The following is a 22,697-nucleotide window of genomic DNA, read 5'->3' as shown; positions in this document are numbered from 1 at the left end:
CACCAGGGCTCCAGTCACATGTACAGGACCCAGGAATTCAACAGTATTTTGTTAAGTGCTGTTGAGTCGATACCAACTCATATCTTCCCTCTGCACAACAAAATGAAACACTGCCTGGTCCTCCACCATCCTCCCAATCCTTGCTATGCTTGAGCCCATCATTGCAGCCACTGTGTCAATCCATCTCGTCGAGGGTCTTCTTCTCTTTCACTGACCCTCTACTTTACCAAGCGTGATGTCCTTCTCCAGGAGCTGGTCCCTCCTGATACCATGCCCAAATTAAGTGAGACAGAGGCTCACCATCCTTGCTTCTAAGGAGCATTCTGGCTGGACTTCTTCCAAGACCTATTTGTTTATTCTTCTGGCAGTCTAAGGTAGGTTCAATATTCTCCACCAACACCATAATTCAAAGGCATCAATTCTTCGGTCTTCCTTATTCATTGTCCAGCTTTCAACTGCATATGAGGTGATTGAAAATACCATGGCTTGAGTCAGGCACTCCTTAGTCATCAAAGTGTTACTTTTTTGGAGGGGGGGGACACAATTCAATCCATAACACACCCCCAGCAAGTGTTCCCAGTTTCTATATGTCTTTCCTGGGATGCTGCACAAATACACGCTTCTGCCTTTTCTCACACAAACAGTACACACTATACACTCCTGCATCTTTCTCTGTTTTCACAGACTATATTGTGGAAATAAAAATTTTCCTCGTTTCTGTTAAGGCCACATCTCTATTCCACCAGCCTTGTCTGGGTAGGTGTGTAAATCCAGTTCAGTGGTGGCCCCTGCCTCTTCTCTGGCTGTTGTTCTGATTTCTAGGTTCAAGTCCCAGCTCTACCACTTTCTAGCTGTGTGGCCTTGGGCAAGTGAATGGATGAATGAATAAGTGACCAAGTGACCCAGACAAGAGGGCCTGCAACATTTGTCCTCGGACCACTATGTAAGGGAGTGAGCAGAAAAAGGACAGTCTAGTTTGGGGGTCTGCTGGTGATTTAGGGGGACAGCTCACTGCAAGGCCAAAGACCCAGGGAGGCTGAACACAGCAGTCCAGGGACACTTCACGAATCTCACAGCCTCCTGGGAAACACGGACTTGGCTGTTCTGTGGCTGCCATAAGAAAGCAACATACACACTGGGTGGTGCAAACAACAGAAATGTCATCTCACAGTTCTGGAGGCCAGAAGTCTGAAATTAAGGTGTCAGCAGGGCCACACTCCCTCCAAAGGCTCTAGGGGAGGAGACTTCCTTTCCTCTTCCAGCTTCTGGTGGCTTCAGGCATTCCTTGGCTTGTGGCTGTATCACTCCAATCTCTGCCTCCATCTTCGCATGGGCTCCTCCTCTGTATCTGTGTCTACTCCTCTTATAAGGAGTCATTGGATTTAGGGCCCACCCCTAAATCCAGGTAATCCAGGATCACCTCATCTTGCGATCCTTAATTACATTTGCAAAGACCCATATCCCAAAGAAGACCACATTCCTAGGTTCTGGGTGGGCAATACCTTTTGAGGGGGCCATCATTTGACCCGTTACAGTGGGCAAGGCACTTCCTGTGAGCTGAGAGCTTGGCAGGAGAAGGCCTGGCAGAAGCGGGAAGCACATGGCCAGGGAACAGGACTGCTTAGGGCTCCAACAGGCCTTTTGACCAGAGACCCCATGGAAGAGGAAGAAGAGGGTGAGGAGGAGCAAGGCCAACCTGGGAGTGTCAGCCAGAAGCCTCATGTGGTCCATGCAGGAGACCAGCGTAGGGCATGTCCAGAGATGAACCAAGCCAGGGCATCAGGGCCCTGCTGAGGGAGGCCCCAGCCTGGGGTGCAGGAGAAGCCAGTTTAAAGGGTCTGAGTCAGGAGGACATGGCCTAGAAGCAGAGCCTAGACCTGGGTGGTTTTTTTGACCAAGGGGTCCCATCTTCTGTGGGGAGATTATGCTGAACATCAGTATGGCCAGGCCTGCTTCCAGAAGAAACGCTTCAGCTCTCACGGAAGGGTTCTTTGAGGGTGTGTTGCCTCATGGGGAGGGTCCTCAACGGAGGTGGAATGTGCCCTGACTCAGATGCTCACGGGCTCTCTGGCTGCTGTAGGGGGAACAGACTGTGGGGATAAGTGGGGGTGGGGTGGGGTGGGGCGTGGAGCAGAACTAGGTGACTGACTATGCTGGTCCACACACTGGTCCAGGCAGGAAATAAATGACACTGGTGTCCCAGACCAGGGTGGGGACTGTGGAGGGGGTGAAAAATAATTTGAGACACATTTTGAAAGTATTTGCTGGTGGATCAGAAGTGGGGTGTCAGAGAAAGTAGAATCTAGGCCAACGGCAAGGTTTGGGGCCTCAGGCAACTGCAGCTGCTGTCCCCAGTCCCCCTGAGCTGAGGAAGACATTCCTGGCATTCCTTCGTTTCTAGATGCATCATTCCAATTTCAGCATCAGTCCTCACATGGCCATCTTCCCTCTGTGTGCGTCTCTCTCCTCTTTTATAAGGACACCACACATAAGGGATTAGGGCCCTCCCTATTCCAGTATGACCTCATATTAGCTTAACTAATAACTTCTTCAAAGACCCTATTGCCAAATAAGTTCACAGTCACAGGTACCAGGGGGTTAGGACTTCAACATATCTTTTTGGGGGACACAATTCAACCCTTGAGCTGGCATTTCAGAATGGGATTTCTTTTTCCAAAGGGGCAGGAGTGGGATTCTAATATGAACTCCTCACCAGCTAGGCCTTCAGACTCAGTTTTCAGGCATGGCTCCTGAGCTACAAAATCGGGTCAGAGGTGCCCAGCGTTACTCTGTTCCCAGGGGGAGTCCTGGCTTGTTCTCTGGGGGCACCTCCCTGTCACTGAACAGGAGCAGGTGGATTCTGGCTCAGGCCTCTCAGCAGGGCCATCACATGCCCGCTGCCCCACGCCCTCCCCTCTCCAGGTGTGCTGGGGGCAGCTCAGATGCCAGGCTCACAAGCAGCCACAGAAAGGCACTGGCCGGGCCCAGGCAGCCAATTGCTCAGCAAGAGTGGCAGAAGTCAGGAGAACAGGAAGGCAGGGACAATGGCCATGTCTGTTGCCTGGCCTACCATGGCAGTCTCGGTGTTTGCCAGCTGGGTGGGGCAGGTTGGGCAGCGCTCAGCAGCTGAGCCTTTTACTTTGCCCCTCCGCAGGCCTGGGTGGGGTTGGGATGCAGAGCAGTTCACTCTGGAGGGTGCAAAGACTCAGTCATTGAAGGAGGCCTGAGGAGGGTGGCAGCAGCTAGAGGTCACCAGGAAATACAATTCCCAGAATGCACATCGAACTCCTGGCCGAGCCCCGGTTGCCTGAGTGGCTGGCTTTGAAGTAGAACGAGGAAACCTCACCTGGTCTGAGAATGTCCAAGCCTGCCAGGTGCTTTTGTGTCTTTGTTTCTTGATCTGCTCCTGTTGGAGAAATTGCAGATACAAACCAAACCTGGAAATGGTAAACTCTCACCTGGTCCATTCATCCACACAGGCCTGCCCTGTGCCAGGCTCTGCCCTCCTGGAACTCACAGTCAGATAGAAGAGACACATCCACAAAACGTTTGCTTCCTGACGGCAGAGGCTTAGGCTAGCTGTGACCTAGCATATAAAAGCAAAACCAAAAAACAAAACAAATCCTCGACGATTCTGACTCAGAGTGACCCTGTAGGACAGAGTAGAACTGCCCCACAAGGTTTCCAAGGAGCAGCTGGTGAATTCGAACTGCCAACCTTTTTTGGTTAGCAGCCTGAGCTCTTAATCACTGCACCACGAGGGCTCTGATCTAGCATATAGTAGATGCTCAATACATAGCCGTGGAATGAACCAACAAGCACATCAGACATCTCGCCCTTGTCTACCCATCCACTGGGCTTTTTGCACTGTTTTCTTAACTCCTGGTGGTGCAATGGGAAAGCTTTTGACTGCTAACCAAAAGGTCAGTGGTTACAAACCACCAGGGGCTTGACGGGAGAAAAGACCTACTGATCTGCTCCTATAAAGATTACAACCTTGGAAACCCCCCATAGGGCAGTTTTACTCTGTCCTATAGGGTTGCTAGGAAACCCTGGCGGCGTAGTGGTTCAGTGCTACGGCTTCTAAACAAAGGGTCGGCAGTTCAAATCCACCAGGCGCTCCTTGTAAACTCTATGGGGCAGTTCTACTCTGTCCTATAGGGTCGCTATGAGTCGGAACCAACTCCATGGCAACAAGTTTGTTTTCAATAACTAGATGCTTAGGGGGTGCTCCTTGGAAACTCTGTGGGGCAGTTCTACTCTGGCCTATAGGGTCGCTATGAGTCGGAATCGAATCGACAGCACTGGGTTTCTGGGCAGGGAGCCCTGGAGGGATAATGGTTAAGCACTTGGTCAGCGGTTCAAACCCACCAGCCGCGGCAGAAAGATGCAGCAGTCGGCTTTCGTAAAGATTACAGCCTTGGAAACCCTATAAGGCAGTTCTAAGTTCTATATAGCCCTACAGGGTCACTATGAGTTGGAATCGACTGGACAGCAACGGCTGTACTAGATGCTTTCCTTAGGTGTGCTGTATCTCCCCGTCCGACCTTCAGCACAGGCTGTTCCCTCCGTGAGGAGCATATTCAGTGATGTGTCTGCAGAGCTAAGACAAAGCCTGGCACGGAGCAGGAGCACATTAAATATCTGATGAGTGAATGAATGAATAATTGCCCTTGTCCATTGTGCACCCCCAGGAAGCAGGGACACTCGGGAGCCTCCCTATTCATCTCGGTCCCCGCACACGCACACAGGCCTGAAATGAATGCATCCTTTTATCCACTCCGAGGATAGCCAGAATGGAGCAGGGGCAGGCCGGGCGGGGGAGTGGATTGGTGGCTGCTCTCGGCGCCCTCTCAGGCCTCCTAAAGAGTCTGCTTTTCGGGACTTTGGGAGTTCTCATCCTCTCCGCGAAATTCACCTTCGTCCACCTGACTTCCACGACCAGCGCTCCAACTCCCTTTTCTGCTGCTTACCACTCAGGACAACCCAGACCGACACTCAGCAAACAGCACGTGGTCCAGGGGTCCCAGCTTCCCATTGGCCGCTCGCCTTTTTCCTCCCCAGCGATTGGCCTGGGCCCAGCCACGGTCCACCCCTCCGCAGCCCCACGGTGGTACAGCCCAGCACGGCCCAGGCAGGCGGGACGGTCCACTGCTCCGCGGTGCGGGGGGGGGTCGGGAAGAACCGGGTGAGGCGGAGGGATCCCTCTGGAATGTTTCCGTCGAACCCACCCGACTCGCGGCGGTGCGGATTGGTCGCGAACACTGGGCCGCAGCAGCTGATTGGCCGGACGCACGGTGTGGACCCCGCCCCCTGGCCGCGGCTGCGGGAGAGGCCCGGGCCGGAGTTTGCGGAGGGCCGAGAGGGGCGCGAGCTAGGAGGAGGCGGCGGCGGAGGCGGCGGCGGCGTCGCAGGTGAGTATACCCTGGGGAGGGTCGGCCGCTCGAGGACCCCGGCGGGGACACGCGGGTTACACGGAGTCGTGGACGCGAAGTAATACGGCCTACCGAGCGATGCGGCGCGCGGGGTGGGGTCGGCCCCGTGGAGCCCGCTGGAGTTCGAGGCCCGGTGCTGGGATGTCTGAGGCTCCTTCCCAGCGAGGTGCGTCTCTTCCTGTCGAGGGCAGGGGGCAGAGGCCTCTCCGCCTCCTGGCTGGGTCTCAGGCCGCAACTCCTGTCCCCCTGGGCAGCCCTGTCCGGCTGGGGATGGGCGCAGGGTCGGTATTTCTGCCCCCTGCCCTGGCACCTCCCTGGAACTCGCCGCGTGTCTCAGCCCTCCAGGGGCTGGGGGGCTGGGGAGCCGGGGAGAATAGAAGTCCCGATACTAATCATGAAGAAATCACACTGGCTAGCATTTATTGCTTCCGCGTCAGGCATTTACCATGGTATCATGGAGTCTAAACATCTCGTGGGAGGTGATGCTACTTCTTTTGGAGGTGAGGCAGCAGCGCCAGAGAGGTGGAGAGACTCATCCAAGGTCACACAGCTGGTCAGTGGCAGAGCTAGGACTCGAACCCATGCTTCTCAGAATCCAGAACTGGGGTTTCAACCACCAGACCAGATGGCCTGTGGCTCCATAGCTCAGGCGTCCCTGTCTGGTTCCTCTGCCAGCCAAGCCCCCCTACCCGCACCCCACATACACCTCACCCAGCCACACCTGCTGGGCTTTTCATCCCTCACCCAGAGGTCACTAAACACCAGCCACTCGAACAGGAAGCTGCCCTCGTGTCCCTTCTCCACTGAGCTGGAAAGGGAAGATACAAATACCTGGGTCTTGAGAAGAGGTGACATCTGGGGGATGGGGGGCAGATGGGCAGGGGGCCAGGACGCTGGGGTCTTGTGCCCACTGGGCTCCCGGGGCAGCCTGGGCCGAGACTAGAGCAGTAGGCATTTCCCCAAGAAACACCCAGGAGCCGGTTTTTCAAGGCTGAATCAGAGGCCTCCCGCCCTCCGTCTTGCCAAAGCAATAACACTGCTGGAAGGGGGAGCCTGGGCGTGGTGTCCCCTCCAGCCTGTGTGAGCTCCCAGGAACCCCCTTCCCCACTTCCTACTTCCTCAACTGTACTTCTGTGTGGCTCTGGGGTTGCTAAGTTTCCGGCCTTCCCAGGGATGAAAGGGTGGGAATACTGGAATTCGGGCCACCCCACTCTGTGCCAGGGCTGAAGCTCTTCTTATCTCTGTGTTCAGGTTCGAGGGGAGACTCTGGGAAGGCAGGGAAGTGGCAGCAGTTAGCAACTCCACAGTAGGCATGGTGGGGCACTCTTCTAAGAATGGGGGGCTCAGAAAGCAGAGTAAGGACATAAGACATTCATTCATTCATTCCATAAATATTTATTGATCATCTACTATGTGCCATCTACAATGGCACAGAGGGTACAAGACAGGCAAAAATCTCTGCTCTTGGGGAGCTGGCATTCTAGTGGGGGGGAGCAGGCCACAAACTAACAAGTAAAGGAGGTACCTTCAGATCGAGGTCAGTGCTATGAATAAAATATAAGGGGGTGACATGATAAAGAGTTACTGGGGGCATGGCGGGGGGGCTCTCGGAGGAGGTGATTATGGAACCAAGGCCTGAATGACACAAAGGAGCCAGCCCTGCGAAAATTAGGCTGAGGGCAAAGCCAGGGCAAAGGCCGTGATGCTGGAACGAGCCTGGAACAGTGTGATTGGGGAGGAGGAGACAGGGCCAGAGCATTGATTTTGCAGGGTTTTGTGGATCACAGTAAGGAGTTTGGAGTTTTTCCTCCGTGAGGTGGGAACCGTTGTAAGGTTTGAGGCAGAGGAGTGACATGATCTGGTTTATGTTTTAAAATAGAGTCATAAAGTTAAATAACAGCCCAAGGCTGGAAGATAAGAGTTTTGCCAGGGCAGCTTGTAATTAAGTTCATGGGCCTGAGCCTGCTGGACCACAGAGGCTGGGCCACAGAGGCAGTTCCAGCAGGCGGGGGCAAGCAGGGGAGGCTGCCTGGAGGTGGTGGCTTGGAGTTGGTCTTGGCAGACAGAGGACTGGGATGTTCCCGTGCAGGGTGGGTGAGGGGGCAATAATAATAATAATAACTCCCTTAAATGGAATATTGGAGTCCCTGGGTGGTACAGACAGTTCATGCGCTTAACTGCTGACCAAAAGGTCGGAGGTTCGAGTCCACCCAGAAGCACCTCAAAAGAAAGACCTAGCAGTTTACTTCTGAAAAATCAGCTATTAAAAACCTGATGGAGCACAGTTTTACTCTGACACACATGGGGTCGCCATGAGTCAGAATCAACTCGACAGCAACTGGTTTTAAAAGGGGTTATCAGGCAAAGTGCTAAGTGGGCTGCATGTATAATCTTGTTGGATTCCCATGAGCCCCCTGAGAGATAGGTATTCTGTCCATTTTTCAGATGAGGAAACTGAGACCCTATGAAGTGAAGTGACTTGCCCACGGCCACACAGCTGGTAAGTGGCAGGGTGGGCTTCAAACACAGGCCATGTTGTGTTTCTGGCTTGGAAGACAAATTCAATAAGCACACACCTTGCTCACCAGCATGATTCCCACCTCACAAGTGAGGACACAGAAGCCAGCCTGGACCAGGGCTGGGGGCCAGGGGAGAAAGCCAGAGAAAGTAAAGAAGTTGGGAATTGGCGATTGGGATGTGGTAGTCCAGGGAAAAGGAGGAAGTTTGAATCTTGGCCACTGAATGGAAGATGGTTCAGATAGAGATAGTAATAATCATCACAAATATTTGTGAAGCTTTTACTGTGTGCCAGGAACTAGTCCAGGCACACATGGTTTCCTCAGAGTTCAGAGAGGTTAAGACATTTGTTGAAGATCCCACGGTAAGAGGTGAAGTCAGATTCCAGATCTGTGATCATAGCATCCCGCCTTCCAGTGGATGGAGTGTACGGGAGAGGAAATGACATGTTTCATTTTGTCCTTTTCTTTAGCGTCATTGAGTGTGATTAAACAACTTGAAGGAGCTGTGCTGGTTTTTTCATTTAGAATTTATTTGTTTTTTAAATATTCATTGAGTGCCTACTCATCCCAGACCCTGTGACAAGTGCTAGGGATAGAGAGATGAAGGAACTGATACATAAGGAGTTCCTGCAAATCAATAAGAAAAAGACAGACCATGCAATTTAAAAAGGAATGGGTGAAAGACTAAAACAGGCAATTCACAAAAGGGCAAACCCAAACAGCTAATGCATATATAAAAAGGTGTTTGGTACCATTAATTATCAGGGTAGTGAAAAACAGAACACAATGAAAAGTGAAGGAAACCCTCTGTTTGCCTTCGAGGAACTCACTGGGTAGATGAAGCACCTACTAACTACGTGCCCACTGTTATGCTGGGAAGTGGGGATGGGAGAAAAACCTCAAAAATGGGCTTATGCTTTTCCAGGGGAAACAAGACCCTCTTGAGGGTAGGAACCATACCTATGCCCATCTGTCCCCCTAAAGCCTGGCACAGGGACTAGTAGACTAGTGAGTATTAGGATTGTTCGTTCATTCAACAAGTATTTATTGGATACCTACTATGAATCGGGCAGTATTCTGTGCAATGAGAATACAGAGATGACAAATAATAAGGCAGTCTTGTGGATATCAGAGGGAACAGATGGTGCAAAAGCCCTGAGGCCATCCTGGATTCAGTTGAGCCCAGTTGACTGTACCCATTTTCATGCAGGATCAGCCAGGAGGCCCTTGTGGCTGGAGCAGAGTGAGCAAGGAGGATAGTGAAAGGAGATAAAAGCAGGGAGGTGATGGGGCAGAGCATGCAAGGCCTTGTGGGCCACAGGGAGGATGTTAGCGTTTCCTCCGAGTGAGGTGGGAGCCATGGAGGGTTCTGGGCAGAGAGGGGTCATGCTCTGGCTGACGTTTTACAGGATCACTCTGGCTGCTGTGTTGACAAGAGACCGTGGGGGGCGAGGTGGAAGCCGAGGGACCAGAAGGAGGCGACTGTACTAGTCTAGGTGAGCGATGGTATGTGACATTACAGGAGATGCCAGAAGACGGAGAAGCAAATTAACACAGATGGGTGGACAGACAGATGGGTGGATGCATGACTGAATCCAGGACAGCCTCTGGAAGAGGTGGTCTGGAGGGAGCACGCAGGAAGTCCCCTTTACAGAGAATCATATAGTTTCATTCTTACCACAGCCCAATGAGGTGGGTGCAGTATCCCATTTGCAGACAGGCAACTGAGGCCCAGGAAGATTGAGTCACTCAGGGGACAGCTTTGCTGTGCACTGGGACTTGGAGATTGGACAGACCTGGGGGTGTGACTGGGCTCTGTCTTGGACATGTGACTTCACAATGAGATACAAACTCTTCACCCTGCTCTACAATGCCCTGTATAACCTGGCCCTGGCATCTCTTTTACTGCCTCCCTCTTTCCCCTTGCTCCCTCCACTTCAGCTGCACTGGTCTCCTCACTGATGCCTGTGAGCACCTAAGTCAGGGACTTCCCGCCTCTGCTCACAGTGCTCCAGGGTTCCCACCCCACTCAGCGCAAAACCAAAGTTCTCCAGCAGCCCACCAGGCTCCATCACCTCCCTGTCCTCGCCTCCTCACTTTTATTCTCTCACTCTGCTCAAACTACACAGGTCTCCTCACTGTTTCTCAGACGTACTAAGCATGTGCCCACCCCAGGGCCTTTGCATGGCTGTTCCCTCTTCCTGAAGCACTCTTGCCCCAGGTCCCTGCATAGATGCTTCTTCCTCTTTTGTTCAGGCCTTAGGTCCAACTTCACCTGCGCAGATCTTCAGAGGGGCCCTCCTTGACCTTGTCTAGCAGACCTGTCTTGTTTGTTGACTTTATAGCACTGTTAGAAATTATACTAGATATTTACACATTTGCTTGTTCACTGTGTGTCTCCCCGTCTGTACACTTTGGGAGAGCATGGACAGAACCCAACTAGCCGGTGTAGCACCTATGAGTGAGTTAGAAAACTACAGCCCTTCTTCCAGCAGACATCCCCAACCAGGGACTGTGGCCTGGCAGACTGCAGTTCAGTCCCGCCCGCCACCTAGGTCTACTGCTTTTGCACTGTGAACAACCTGTGTAACTCATATGGTGACCCTAGGCAGGGACCTTGCTTTTCTTACTGAAGGCAGTGTCCCCAGCATCTGAAACGGTGATTCAAATATAGTAAGCTTTTGATAAGATGTTTATTTAAAGGGGAGAAGAAGGGAGGAAGAAAATGAGAGAGAGAGAGAGAAAAAAAAGGAAAGTTTATCAGGACAGGTTTTGCTGCAGTAACAAACAACCCCAAAATCTGAGTGGCTGAACTCAGCAAAAGTTAACTTCTTATTCCTGCTACATGTTCATTGCAGCTTAGCAGGAGGCTCCGTCCATTGGACTTAGCTTGGTGGAGCAGCCACCATATCAAACGTGGCTGGTCACCCTGCCAGAGATTAACAGAGTTTTGGAGAGCTTCACAGCAGCACTGAAATGCTTTAGCTCAGAAGTGTCACGTGTCCCTTCCCTTCTCACAGCTCATTGGCCAGAACTGGTCAAGTGCCCACCTAGTCACAAGGGGGCCGGCAAGTACCATTCACCTGTGTGCTTAGAAGGGGGAGAGACAGAAATATTAAGTGCATTGCACGGATGATGGCAACAGATGGGAAGACAGAAATTTAATCTCTTTGAGCCTCTGTTTGCTCATTCGTTAAATGGGTATAACCATAGCATAATATGGTTTCCGTGGTGTGTAAGGATTAAATAAGGCAATGGAGCAGTTAGCATGGGGTTGTAATAAATATTAATTGCTCTTATTATGTCTGTGTGAGGATTCGATTGGAGGCCAGTGTCTTGCCTAAACACTTCACTGGGCCTGTCGGGTACTGGGAATGGGGGAGGGGCTGTCTGAGGCCACCGCCAGGCCCTGAGCCCACCTTCCTGCCCTACAGATCTCCTGGGCGTGCCCCCTCTTGTTGCTGCTCATGCCGCTGGGACTGGGGCGGCGGAAAAAGGCGCCACCGCTGGTGGAAAATGAGGAGGCCGAGCCAGGCCGTGGTGGGCTGGGTGTGGGGGAGCCGGGGCCCCTGGGCAGGGCTGGGGCAGGAGGGCCCCAGATGGGCCTGCCCCCACCTCCCCCAGCCCTGCGGCCCCGCCTCGTGTTCCACACCCAGCTGGCCCACGGCAGTCCCACTGGCCGCATAGAGGGCTTCACCAACGTCAAGGAGCTGTATGGCAAGATTGCTGAGGCCTTCCGACTACCAGCTGCTGAGGTACCCGCTGGGGTGCTGGGTACCAGGGCCCTGGGGCCCTGGGCAAGACCACAGGGCCCCGGATGGCAGACTAGAGGTCTGGGCCTGCACCCTGTTCATGAGCTGGGGCTTAGATGCTGGGTTCTGAGCTTCAGATGCTGAAGTTATAGGTGCTGAGGCCTGAACCCCAGTGGATTATGGGGAACTGGAGGTCAGAGCTAGATGCCGAGTTCTCATCAGGCCCTGGAAGGCCTGGATCCCAGTGGATTATGGGGAACTGGAGGTCAGGGCTGGATGCTGAGTTCCCATCAGGCCCTGGGAGGCCTGGATCCCAGTGGATTATGGGGGAACTCAAGGTCAGGGCTGGATGCCGAGTTGCCATCATTCATTAGGAGGCCTGAACCCCAGTGGATTGTGGGGGCTGGAGGGAGGGAGACCAGGAGACTGGGATTGAGCAGAAGTAGACACAGGGGTCTCAGTAGGCATGGTGGGAATCTTTGCCTCTGCCTTCATTCCCCAGGCAGTTACTGAGCTCCCACTGTGGCTCAGGCTCTGTTCTATGCCCTGGAAAAAGGGAGTTCAGAAATCCTGGTCCCAGCAGAACTAACATCCTAGTGGGGCCCTGCCCTGGCTCAGGGTGGCCAGTCACTGGGACAGAGACCCTCAAGCCTTCCCCTACTCTCCCCTTCCCCCTCAGGAAGGGAGGTGAGGGTTGAGTGTGTCCCACCCTTGCAGGTGATGTTCTGTACCCTCAACACCCACAAAGTGGACATGGACAAGCTCCTGGGGGGGCAGATTGGGCTGGAGGACTTCATCTTTGCCCACGTCAAGGGGCAGCGCAAGGAGGTGGAGGTGTTCAAGTCGGAGGAGGCACTGGGGCTCACCATCACGGACAATGGGGCTGGCTACGCCTTCATCAAGGTGCCTGGGATGGGTAGCCCCCCTGTCCTAGGGTGAGGGCGGCCCTTGAGACCCTGGGTGGAGCCCCAGAGGCTGACAGTGACCCTCCCCGCCAGCGCATCAAGGAGGGCAGCGTGATTGACCACATCCAGCTCATCAGCGTGGGGGACATGATCGAGGCCATCAACGGGCAGAGCCTGTTGGGCTGCCGGCACTATGAGGTAGCCCGGCTGCTAAAGGAGCTGCCCCGAGGCCGCACCTTCACACTGAAGCTCACCGAGCCCCGCAAGGCCTTTGGTGAGATTGCCTGCTCTTGGGTCCAGGCTGCGGTGCTGGGAGCTGCCAGTAGGTGGCACCCAAGGCCAGGGGGCTGTGGAGGAAATGGGAGCAGCCGCACCCTGCCCCAGAGAGGGGGTGCTGGCTATCCTCCCAGCCTGTGGGGAGGGCGGGGGGCAGGGGAGGAGGAAGCTGCCCCCACACCCAGCTTCCAGGAGCCATTAGCCCAGCCAAGCGCCCCTAACCCAGGCCAACCCCCCAGCCCAGAGGACCCAGGGTTGACTGCACCATGCTAGCCCCCCCACTTCAGTAACTGGCTTCACTAACTCTTAGGAATGGGCCCGAGGCCCCCAGGGGTGGGGGTGGGGGACGCTAAACCTTTCCCTGGCAGGTAGGGCTGGTTGTGGCCTGACAGCTATATACTCCTTGGTGGTAGAGGGAGCAGCTGGGGACCCAGGCCCCAACCCCTTCCTCTCTTTGTTCCTGGGAGCAAAAGGGGCCCCCTGCAGTCTCCCCTCCAGCTCTTTTCTGTCTCGAGCATCTGGCAACCCATTCTATGCCCATGCCAAGCCTGAGTCAGGAGTCCTGCTTTCCTGGAGTCACCTCAGCCCCCACCCCTGGGAGCCTATGGGAGCTTGCAGAAGTTTGCGGCGGGAGGGTGGGTTCCTGCCCAGAGCATGCTGGAAGGAGGTTCCCCAGCCCTCACCCGCTCCGTGCCTCCCACAGACATGATCAGCCAGCGTTCAGGGGGTGGCCGCCCTGGCTCTGGTCCCCAGCTAGGTACAGGCCGAGGGACCCTGCGGCTCCGATCCCGGGGCCCTGCCACAGTGGAGGATCTGGTGAGTATTCCAGCCGTAACCCCCCGCCTCTCCACCCTGTGTACACGCTGATCTCACTTCTGCCACCTTTCTGCTCTGAGACCTTGAGCAAGTGAGCCTTGGTTTCCCCATGTGTAAACGGGGATAATAGTAACAATGCTTTCTTTTCAGAGTTGTTGTGAGGATTAAATGTGGGTTAATATAAGTAAGTAAAGTGGTTAAAAGAGGCCCTGATACTTGGTGAGTACAATTACTGTTATGTTCATATTTTATGTTGCTCTTGCCCCAGCCCTCGGCCTTTGAGGAGAAGGCAATTGAGAAGGTAGATGACCTGCTGGAGAGTTACATGGGCATCAGAGACACCGAGCTAGGTAAGTGGGCCACCTGGGGCTGGGGGTGGGTGGGAGTCTGGGGGAAGCAGCTTCTAGGTCCCATGGGGCTGGCTCTCTGCCACTCGGGCTATCTATGTCTCCATTCCCCCTCTCCCTAGCGGCCACCATGGTAGAGTTGGGGAAGGACAAAAAGAACCCAGACGAGCTGGCAGAGGCCCTGGATGAGCGGCTTGGTGACTTCGCCTTCCCCGACGAGTTCGTCTTTGATGTCTGGGGTGCCATCGGGGACGCCAAGGTCGGCCGCTACTAGGCCACCTGCTGGACCTTGCAATGACCTGGGCCTAGCCTGGCCTGGTGGGGACCCCCAGAGCAGCCACCGTGCCCTGGACCCCAGCCTGACGGCAGTGTGGAACAGAGGTGGGGCCGGGCCCCTGCCCCACTCCAATCGGTACCACCCCCTCTTCATTCCCCAGCCTGGCTGGAATTCCCAGGCCCTCTACCCTGCTCCCCACCTACCTCAGCTGGGTTAAGCGCCACAGGGAGGGCCCGGCCAAATTGGGCGGCCATTCCTGCCCCCAACACTTTCCACATCAGCTGCCAAACTGGTCCCTGTGTCTCCCTGGGGCCTCGGGTTCTTCTTGGGGCCATGACCTCCCTTGTTTCCTGACGGAGGGAATGCAGAAGGGGGGCATCCCCCTTCAGCAGATGCAATAACACCCTCCTTCCTGCTGCCCCCCAGAGGAGCCCCTTGCTCTGAAGTCTGTTACCTCCGTATTTGAATGAGTCTGCTGTGAACCCCAGCCTCCCCCGCCTCTCCCCCACCCAGCCCGGACCTGTTGGGACGGGACGGGGGACCAGGCAGTGGGCTTTTGTATCTGAATTTGCTGTCTGAACATAAAGAATCTATCTGCTGTTGGACCTGTGTGCTCTGGGTGGGAGAGGGGGTGTGCTGAGGCTGGGAAAGAATGTAGCAGCTGAAATCCATCGTCCTTGGACTCCAAATTGAATCAGGAACTGCCCGCCCGCCCCCTCCCACCGTTCCGCCTGATGAGGCTCCTGGCTGCAAGCCATGCGCTTCCAGGCAAGGCCGGCGCTGCTTGGCCTACTGAGGGTTCAAATCTTGCCCCTTCCAAGCGAGCCTCCAGAACGAGCCCTCCTGTGCCCCAGCCCAGTGTCACATGGGCATGAGGCTGTTGTCTATGGTGGGAGGAAGGGGACCCCCGACCTTGGGGAGCACCAGGGCAGGAGGGCATCCAGGCTGGACTTGGAAAAGGAATGACCAGGCAGCTGGCCCTAAGATGGAGCCTCAGGCCTGCCCTAGCAAGTGCTGATGGGAAGGAGCCACCCCCCATCCCACCCAGGACAGAAAGGACTCCTGATGCTGCGTCCCACCCCACCCAGGGCATAGGGGGCTCCTGATGCTGCCTCCCACCCCACCCAGGGCAAAGGGGGGCTTCTGATGCTGCCACCCCAGGGCAGAGGGGCCTCCTGATGCTGACCCCCCACCCCAGTGGATTCCTGGATATGCAGGGTCTCTGGCGTCCATGGGAAGAGATGCTTCGCAACAGACATAAACCCAGCTTGCTTGTTTTCACAGACCATTTGATCCTCAAGGATTGCAGGGCACAGGGAAGGGGACGGGACCCTGGCCAGACCTGGAGGGGATGGGCCAGAACTGAAGCAAGGGGAGCCAGGCCAGAGGTCCCTGCAGGAATGTTTGGGGGCAAGCCCAGAGGCTGTGAAGTCTGAGCCCGCCCACTCTCCCAACTACCAGCAGGGCGATGGGCAGCTATGAAGGGGTGGTGGGGAGACTGGGCTGGATGTGCACGCTGGCTTGTTGGGGGAGAAGGCTCCACCAGATGCGTTGTGCTTATGGGTGCAATGGGGGCAGTCGCTATCTGGGCTACTCTGGGCTCCTCCCCACGTGTCTGCACCAGTAGACCTTGTAAAGTTGTGAAGGGGTGTGGCTGTGTGTCTATCGGAGTGTGGATGGTTGGTGCTGGTGTTGAGGGCTGTGACTTGGGTATGTTGTGAGTAAGGGGTGTGATGACCGTGTCCCAGAATGTCCAGTGGTATAACTGGCGGTTTCTGGTGGCATGGAGTGAGGGTGTCGTGTCTCAGGGTATTTGGGGTGTTAAGTATGGCTGTTGCTGTTTCTGGGAGGGGTGATCAGCTAGGTCTCGGGGTTCAGGGTTGTGAGCATGTGTCTCAGTGTTGCTGTTCCTGGTATAGTGTGGCCAGCTAGGTGTTAGGGGTCAGGGACGTGAGCCTTATGTCTCAGAGTTGCTTTTTCTGGCAAGGAGGTGACTGGCTAGGTCTTGGAGTATTCAGAGGTGAGGCACTCATCATATGTTGGGTGTGTGAAGTGTACTTTGGGGACCTGTGTTGGATTAAAGGGTGTGTCCAGATGGCATAGAGGGTGGCAGGGGCCTGGCTCAGAGATAAGGGATACAACTGTGTCTCCATGCTAGGCGACTTTTGCAGTGCTAAGGGGGGGTGCGTTTCTGGGTGATGAGGGAAGTGGCTGCCCTGGTGTCTCTGGTGTTAGTTGGACACTGGCCTCGGTTCCATGCTGGGGGTGAGGCAGTCTCAGTGAGTTTGGGGAATGGCACCAGACCTGAGGCATTGAGAATAGTGCTGACAGGTGACTGCACCCAGGTCTCAGGGTGTGAGACTGTATGTGTACCCCAGGGGCGTGACCCTACTTCTAGGGCTAGGTGGTGAGGCAGTGTCTCCAGGATTAAGGGTGTGGCTGTTGCCTTGGCTTCAGGCCATGTGCCCCAGGAGCTCGTCAGTGCATCCTAAAGTGGAACCTAGGAACTGGTGGAGCCATCGAGGGGGAAAAGATCCCTTGAGAAGCCAGGCCACTTGGCTCCTGTCCCCCTTCGGCCTCCTCACTCCTCCCCCTCCAGGGTATGACTCGCTGGGCCCTGGCCTGGGTTTAAGCCCCTGTATAAATAGTGGGTGGATCCCCTAGCCAGGCTGGGCCTGACCCAAGGCACCAGGTTTCACTCAAGGCACTGCCTGCCTTCTTCCACTCACTCCAATATCCATGAAGGCTCCATGGGGTGGGGGAGAAGCAGGGGGGGTCCCACTGCCCATGGGCGGGGTTGGCCCCCAACCCTACAGCTCCCCTAAGGGTGGTAGCACTCGCCGAAGCCGTCCAGGACCGCCTCAGGCAACGCTCACATTTTCCAGTGTTTAGATTTTATCCACTTTATTAATGAGGCAACTGAGAAGCCCAGCCTGCAGGAGGAGGGGGCTGACCCTGCCCTGCTGGGGGAGGCGGTCCTAGGGGCCAAGCCAACTCATGGGGGAGGTGGGACCCGGAGAGGGCTGTACTCATTGCCAGAACAACAGAGAGGGGGTCTCTGCCATCCCAGCCCCCAGCAAGAGCCAGGCGGGGAACAGCCCCTAGAGGGCGGGGCGGCAGGAGGAGGCAGGGAGCAGAGGAGCCGCCCCAGAGGGAGGGAGGAAAGGAAGGAGGGAGAGAGGGAGGGAGCGGCCTGTTGAGAGCCAGGGTTGTGCAGCAAGCAAGCAGCAAGAGCTGTGTGGCAGGCGATGGGGACCCGGGGTCCCAAGAAGCGCTGGGTAAGAGGCTGGGGTGCAGGACCTCAGGTGGGGGAAGAGGGCATGAAAGGATGGGAGCAGCGCTACCTCTGCCTGTCTATCCTGGGTTCCTAGGCTCTCAGCCCCATCTGTCTCTGTTGGTCTTACAGTCTGTCCGCCCTCCCTGCTGGTCTGACTCACCACCAGGGTAGGGAGGATTGGACTGTCCTGGGTCAGCTTTGAGGCCTCCAGGGCCCAGGCATGCAGAGGACAGGAATGAAACTGGGCATCCAAGGTGATGGCATGGTGGTCAGGAGCAGGGCTTGTTTAAGAGATAGTCATGGAGCAAGAGACGGGGTCGTGGGGGCAGAGAGCTGTGGGGGAAAGAGACATGGCCATGGGGACAGAGCTGTGCCTGGGGGACACAAAAGGTGCCATGGGGACAGAGATGTGGCTGAAAGGGATAGAGATTAGACCACAGCAGACAGAGGTCCATGGAGTCAGACATGGGGCTGTGAGGACAGAGATTTAGTCATGGGGACAGAGATGTGGCTGAGGGGACAAAAATGGGGCCATGGGATCAGAGACATGGCCATGGGGACAGAGATGAGGGGACAGAAATGGGGCTCTGAGAACAGAGACATCATCGGGGGACAGAGATGTGGCTGACAGGGATAGAAATGTCATGGGGACAGATGTGGCTGAGGGGACAGAGATGGGGCTGGGGGGACAGAGGGGTGTAGGGGCAGAGATGTAACTGAGGGGACAGATACGGGGCTGTGGGGACAGAGGCACAGTCATGGGGTCAGAGATGCAGCTGAGGGGATGGGAACATGTGTGGCCATGGGAACAGAGACATGGCAGAATGAGATAGAGACAGTGCTGTGAGTCGGGCAGTGAGCTTCAAGGATGGGACTGGAGTGTAGATGATGTGGAGAAGGTCAGAGACGGGGCAGTGGGGTTGAGTGGGTCCCTGAAGCCAGAAATGGGTCCGTGGTGGTAATAAGGAGGAGATGAGGAGCAGAGACACAGAGAGATGGAGCTCTGGAATTTGCGAAAGGAGCTGAGAGGGACAGAGCAGGGGTGCAGTGGAGGGCAGAGAGGGGTGGTGAGAGACAGAGGAGGAGGAGGGGCTCAGGAGCCGGGCAGTGCGGATCTTTTAGAATTACCACCGGCAGAGGGGCCGCGCAGGAACGCCATGTGGTCAAATGGGCCCTGAACCTGACAGACACTGATGGAGTCTCCAGCTGGTTCCAACAGGAGTGGCAGCGCTGTGCCCCTTGGCTGCCTCACCTTGACCTCCTTTCCTCTTCCCAGCCCTCTGGAACCTGACATGGGCCCCTGCGGGCCCTTCAACCTGACCCTGGTCAGCGAAGCGACCACGTGCGCGGCACCCGGGGCTCCCAACACATCCGTCGCGCAGCCGTCGGGGCGTCCGGGCAGGTCGCCGGCGCTGCCCATCTTCTCCATGACACTGGGCGCTGTGTCCAACATGCTGGCGCTGGCGCTACTGGCGCAGGCCGCGGGTCGTCTGCGGCGCCGCCGCTCTGCCGCCATCTTCCTGCTGTTCGTCGCCAGCCTGCTGGCCACCGACCTGGCGGGCCACGTGATCCCGGGCGCGCTGGTGCTGCGCCTGTACGCAGCAGGCCGATCGCCGGCCGGCGGCGCCTGCCACTTCCTTGGCGGCTGCATGGTCTTCTTCGGCCTGTGCCCCCTGCTGCTGGGCTGCGGCATGGCCGTGGAGCGCTGCGTGGGTGTCACACGGCCGCTGCTGCACGCGGCGCGCGTCTCCACGGCCCGTGCGCGCCTGGCGCTCGCCGCGTTGGCTGCTGTGGCCCTGGCGGTTGCGCTGCTGCCGCTGGCGCGCGTGGGTCGCTACGAGCTGCAGTACCCGGGCACCTGGTGCTTCATCGGCCTGGGCCCAGCGGGCGACTGGCGCCAGGCGCTGCTCGCCAGCCTGTTCGCCGGCCTCGGCCTGGCCGCGCTGCTTGCGGCGCTAGTGTGCAACACGCTCAGCGGCTTGACCCTGCTGCGCGCCCGTTGGCGCCGCCGCTCTCGACGGCGCCCACCGGCCGCAAGCCCAGATGGCCTCCGCGGCCGCCGCCGCTGGGGGGCGCGCTCGGCCTCCTCCTCGTCTGCCTCGTCCCTCGCCTCTGCCTCCGGCGCCCCCAGCGGCTCCCCGGGAAGCGGCTCGACGCGCAGAGCCCGAGCCCACGACGTGGAGATGGTGGGCCAGCTAGTGGGCATCATGATGGTGTCGTGCATCTGCTGGAGCCCGCTGCTGGTGAGGGGCGCAGCGCCCCTCGAGTCACGCTCCTCCCTTTCTCCCGACCTGGCTTGCCCCTTCACAGCCTCCCACCACCTCCTTCCTGGGATGCCCGGCGCCTCTCCCTCACCCAACGCTGCCCTGCCAGAACGCGCCCTTCCTCACAACCTCCTCATCCTTCTCCTTCCCCTAGGGTCCTTGGAGCCCACCCTTCTCTTTTCCTGGTCACTCCCCTCTAGACCTGGCTCTGACTTCTCGGTCGAGCCCTGCCCTTTTTCCTTTCCATATGCGCCCTCCTCACCTTCCTCCTTCCCCAGGGACTTGCCGCCGGCCCCGCCCTTCTACCCCTCGCCCTTTTAGGCCCCGCCAGTTATGTTATACCCTCTGTCCTACGGACTTGCTAAGACTTCTTTCTTACCGGAGATCCCACCCTTGAAGGCCTTTGTTTACGCCCTCCAAAGTCCCGCTTCTTCGCCCGCCTTCCAAAGCTTCCATGTACTCCCCCATTTACCCTCCCCAAGACGCCCGCCCCTCCTCACAGCCCTTTCACTGTCCAACGTGGCCTTCCCCTCTCAACCTTGCTCCGCGTTCACACCCGCTTTTCCCAACAGCCTGCATCCTTTTTCACGCCTCCTCCCCTCCTAGGCCCGCCCCCGTGGCCGCTCACGCCACCTTCTCCGCAGGTGTTGGTGGTGCTGGCCGTCGGGGGCTGGGGCCCCAGCTCCTTGCAGCGGCAGCTGTTTCTGGCCGTGCGCCTGGCCTCCTGGAACCAGATCCTGGACCCCTGGGTGTACATCCTGCTGCGCCAGGCCGTGCTGCGCCAGCTGCTTCGTCTCCTGCCCCCGAGGGCGGGCACCAAGGGCGGCCACGTCGGGCTCGGCTTGACCCGGAGTGCCTGGGAAATCAGCTCGCTGCGCAGCTCCCGGCACAGTGGCCTAGGCCAATTCTAGACGCTCCCTGAGGCTTTTCGGCTAAGTCAGACCATCCCGGGCCGGGCACGCGGCGCGGAGCCTTCAGGGAATAAAGCCACTTTGCAGACGAGCCCAGCGCGACGTGTCCCGTTGGGGCTACAGCGCCGACTGCGGCCTCGCAGGGGCGGCTGAGGCGCCCGTTCGTCGCTGGGACAGGTGCGGTTCCGGCACTGACCACGCGGGGGCGTACACACCGATGTTCTGTCTTCAGGCGGCAGGTGCCCGGCCCGCCGAGCTAGAGCCCCAGGATCATTCACAGAACGTCGTCGCCGCTGCGCTGAGCACAGGCTCAGCTAGACTCAGAGCTAGAGTGGGTGGGGGCGCTGCTTGTTCCTCCTACTGCCAGGACGGACTCTCTCAACCATTCTGTCCATCACGGCCCTGAGCTACCCCACCACAGACCCAAGTCCCTCCACTGCCACCTGCCCACGAGCCCCTACTACGGCCACCCTCCTCCTAACAATCCTGTGTCTTCACCCTTCCTTGGTACCTTCAAATGTTCCCCCACCTTAGCCCTGAGCGCCTCCCCAGCACTCCCTACACGCCTTGCCACCCCGCCCCCCCCCCACCAATTCTCTCCACTTGCATGCATTCCCTCCACCCCAGTACTGCGCACAAGGAGAGACAGAAAATGCATGGATGGGGTAAACCCCAAAGGCCTTTTTAAAAACTACTAAGAGCTCGGTGGGGGAGGGGTAGGGAGGGGCTAGCAGCCCCCCGCAACGAAGTCGAAGTCCTGGAAGGCCGCTTGCTCCGTGGCCGTGAGGGGCCGCGCATCGCGGGGCGGGCTCAGCGTGGGGGCCTCCCCCGTGAACTCCTCGTCGAAGTTGCTGACATCGGTGCGACCTGACAGCTTGGGTACGAAGGGCGGTGGCAAGCGCCGGGCCAGCAGGGAGTCCCAGCCCAGTGTCTGTTGGGCAGGGGGTGGGGTCAGCATGGAAGGCTGGGGGCCAGACGCCAGAAGGGACTAGACCCTTGGCCCTGTCCAGGCCTGGGTCTGTGGGGACCAGCAGAAGTCAAGACAGGAAAAAAGGGGTGGAACTGGGGGCTTGGGGGGCGGGGGGGAGCCTGGTGGCCAGTGGGGGAAGCCTGAGCTCACACCAACCAGCCTGGGGTGGGGTGGGTGAAGGAGGGTCAGCAGGGGTGAGGGATGGCCAAGGAGGTAGGGATATCAAGGGGAGGTGACAATGGAGGTGGGGGGGATGGCCAGGCCCTTCAGGCGGATGACCAGGTCCTTAGGTGGGGATGACCAGGCTCTTGGAGGCACAGCTGGGGCCTTGTGTGGGGGGGTGACCTAACCCTTGGGAAGGATGCCCAGGTTCTTGAGTGGGATGGCTGGGCCCTGGTGGGGGTGGCTGTGTCCTGGCGGGGGATCTCACCCTGAAGAAGGGTTGTTTTTTCACATCCTCCGCATCCCTCTCACTGGACCCCAACCTCCTCTCTGGATTCCGCCGCAGCAGCTGGGGGGAAGGAGCACTATGTCAGGGTCTGTCCCCTTCTGGGCCCCCAAGTTCCCTCCCCAGGCCCACAGGGGCTCCCCCGACACTGGGGGGTCCTCACCCTTCGCATGATGCCAATGGCTTCAGCAGACAGGAAGCGGGGGTAGCGAACCTCATCATTGACGATGCTGTCGAATACCTCCTCCTCATCATCCCCTGGAAACGGGGACTGGGGACAGGGAGTGACAGGTGAAGCAGGCCTCCTCCTCTGGCCCCTGCAAGCCTAGCCCCACCTGAGCCCTCTAAACTTTCACATGGTGTTTGCTTACGTGGGGGGTGGTAAGTACCCCCATTTTACAGGGGTGGAAACTGACGCCAGAGAGCAAAGCCACCTGCCCCCAACCACACAACACACATTGTGGAGGCAGATTTCAACCCCCACCCCTGGACACAGGAGG

General features: G+C 57.3%; 3 protein-coding genes across 5 annotated transcripts in view; 2 read left to right on the top strand and 1 right to left on the bottom strand.

Moving 5' to 3' along the window:
- The first annotated feature begins 2,121 nt into the window (after positions 1–2,121).
- GIPC1 (GIPC PDZ domain containing family member 1) lies at positions 2,122–14,930 on the top strand. Of its 2 annotated transcripts, none has more exons than XM_064280817.1 (9): positions 2,122–5,414; positions 7,881–7,935; positions 9,364–9,450; positions 11,389–11,709; positions 12,424–12,609; positions 12,705–12,885; positions 13,591–13,703; positions 13,972–14,053; positions 14,173–14,930. In XM_064280817.1, exons 4-9 carry the CDS (start codon positions 11,422–11,424, stop codon positions 14,322–14,324), a joined length of 1,002 nt encoding a protein of 333 aa, XP_064136887.1. In that variant the 5' UTR covers positions 2,122–5,414; positions 7,881–7,935; positions 9,364–9,450; positions 11,389–11,421; the 3' UTR covers positions 14,325–14,930. The 2 variants fall into 2 exon arrangements, with proteins under 2 accessions (XP_064136887.1, XP_064136886.1); XM_064280816.1 differs by having other exon boundaries at positions 9,364–9,460.
- Positions 14,931–15,043: 113 nt separating this feature from the next.
- PTGER1 (prostaglandin E receptor 1) lies at positions 15,044–21,383 on the top strand. The gene is made up of 2 exons (XM_010593491.3): positions 15,044–19,847; positions 20,513–21,383. The coding sequence occupies exons 1-2, from the start codon at positions 18,798–18,800 to the stop codon at positions 20,777–20,779; spliced, it is 1,317 nt and encodes a 438-aa protein (XP_010591793.2). The 5' UTR covers positions 15,044–18,797; the 3' UTR covers positions 20,780–21,383.
- Positions 21,384–21,426: 43 nt separating this feature from the next.
- Positions 21,427–22,697, bottom strand: part of PKN1 (protein kinase N1) — a 30,363-nt gene continuing 29,092 nt past the window's right edge. For both annotated transcript variants that reach the window (XM_064280815.1, XM_064280814.1), the window contains exons 20-22: positions 22,361–22,468; positions 22,180–22,260; positions 21,427–21,710 (exon numbers count right to left, since the gene is read on the bottom strand). In XM_064280815.1, coding sequence (XP_064136885.1) covers positions 21,507–21,710; positions 22,180–22,260; positions 22,361–22,468 — 393 coding nt within the window. In that variant the 3' untranslated portion in view covers positions 21,427–21,506. The remainder of the gene's footprint in view (positions 21,711–22,179; positions 22,261–22,360; positions 22,469–22,697) is intronic.

Source organism: Loxodonta africana, chromosome 3 (assembly GCF_030014295.1).
Source record: "Loxodonta africana isolate mLoxAfr1 chromosome 3, mLoxAfr1.hap2, whole genome shotgun sequence".
Lineage (NCBI taxonomy): Eukaryota > Metazoa > Chordata > Mammalia > Proboscidea > Elephantidae > Loxodonta > Loxodonta africana.
This window is presented reverse-complemented; position numbering and strand designations above follow the sequence as displayed.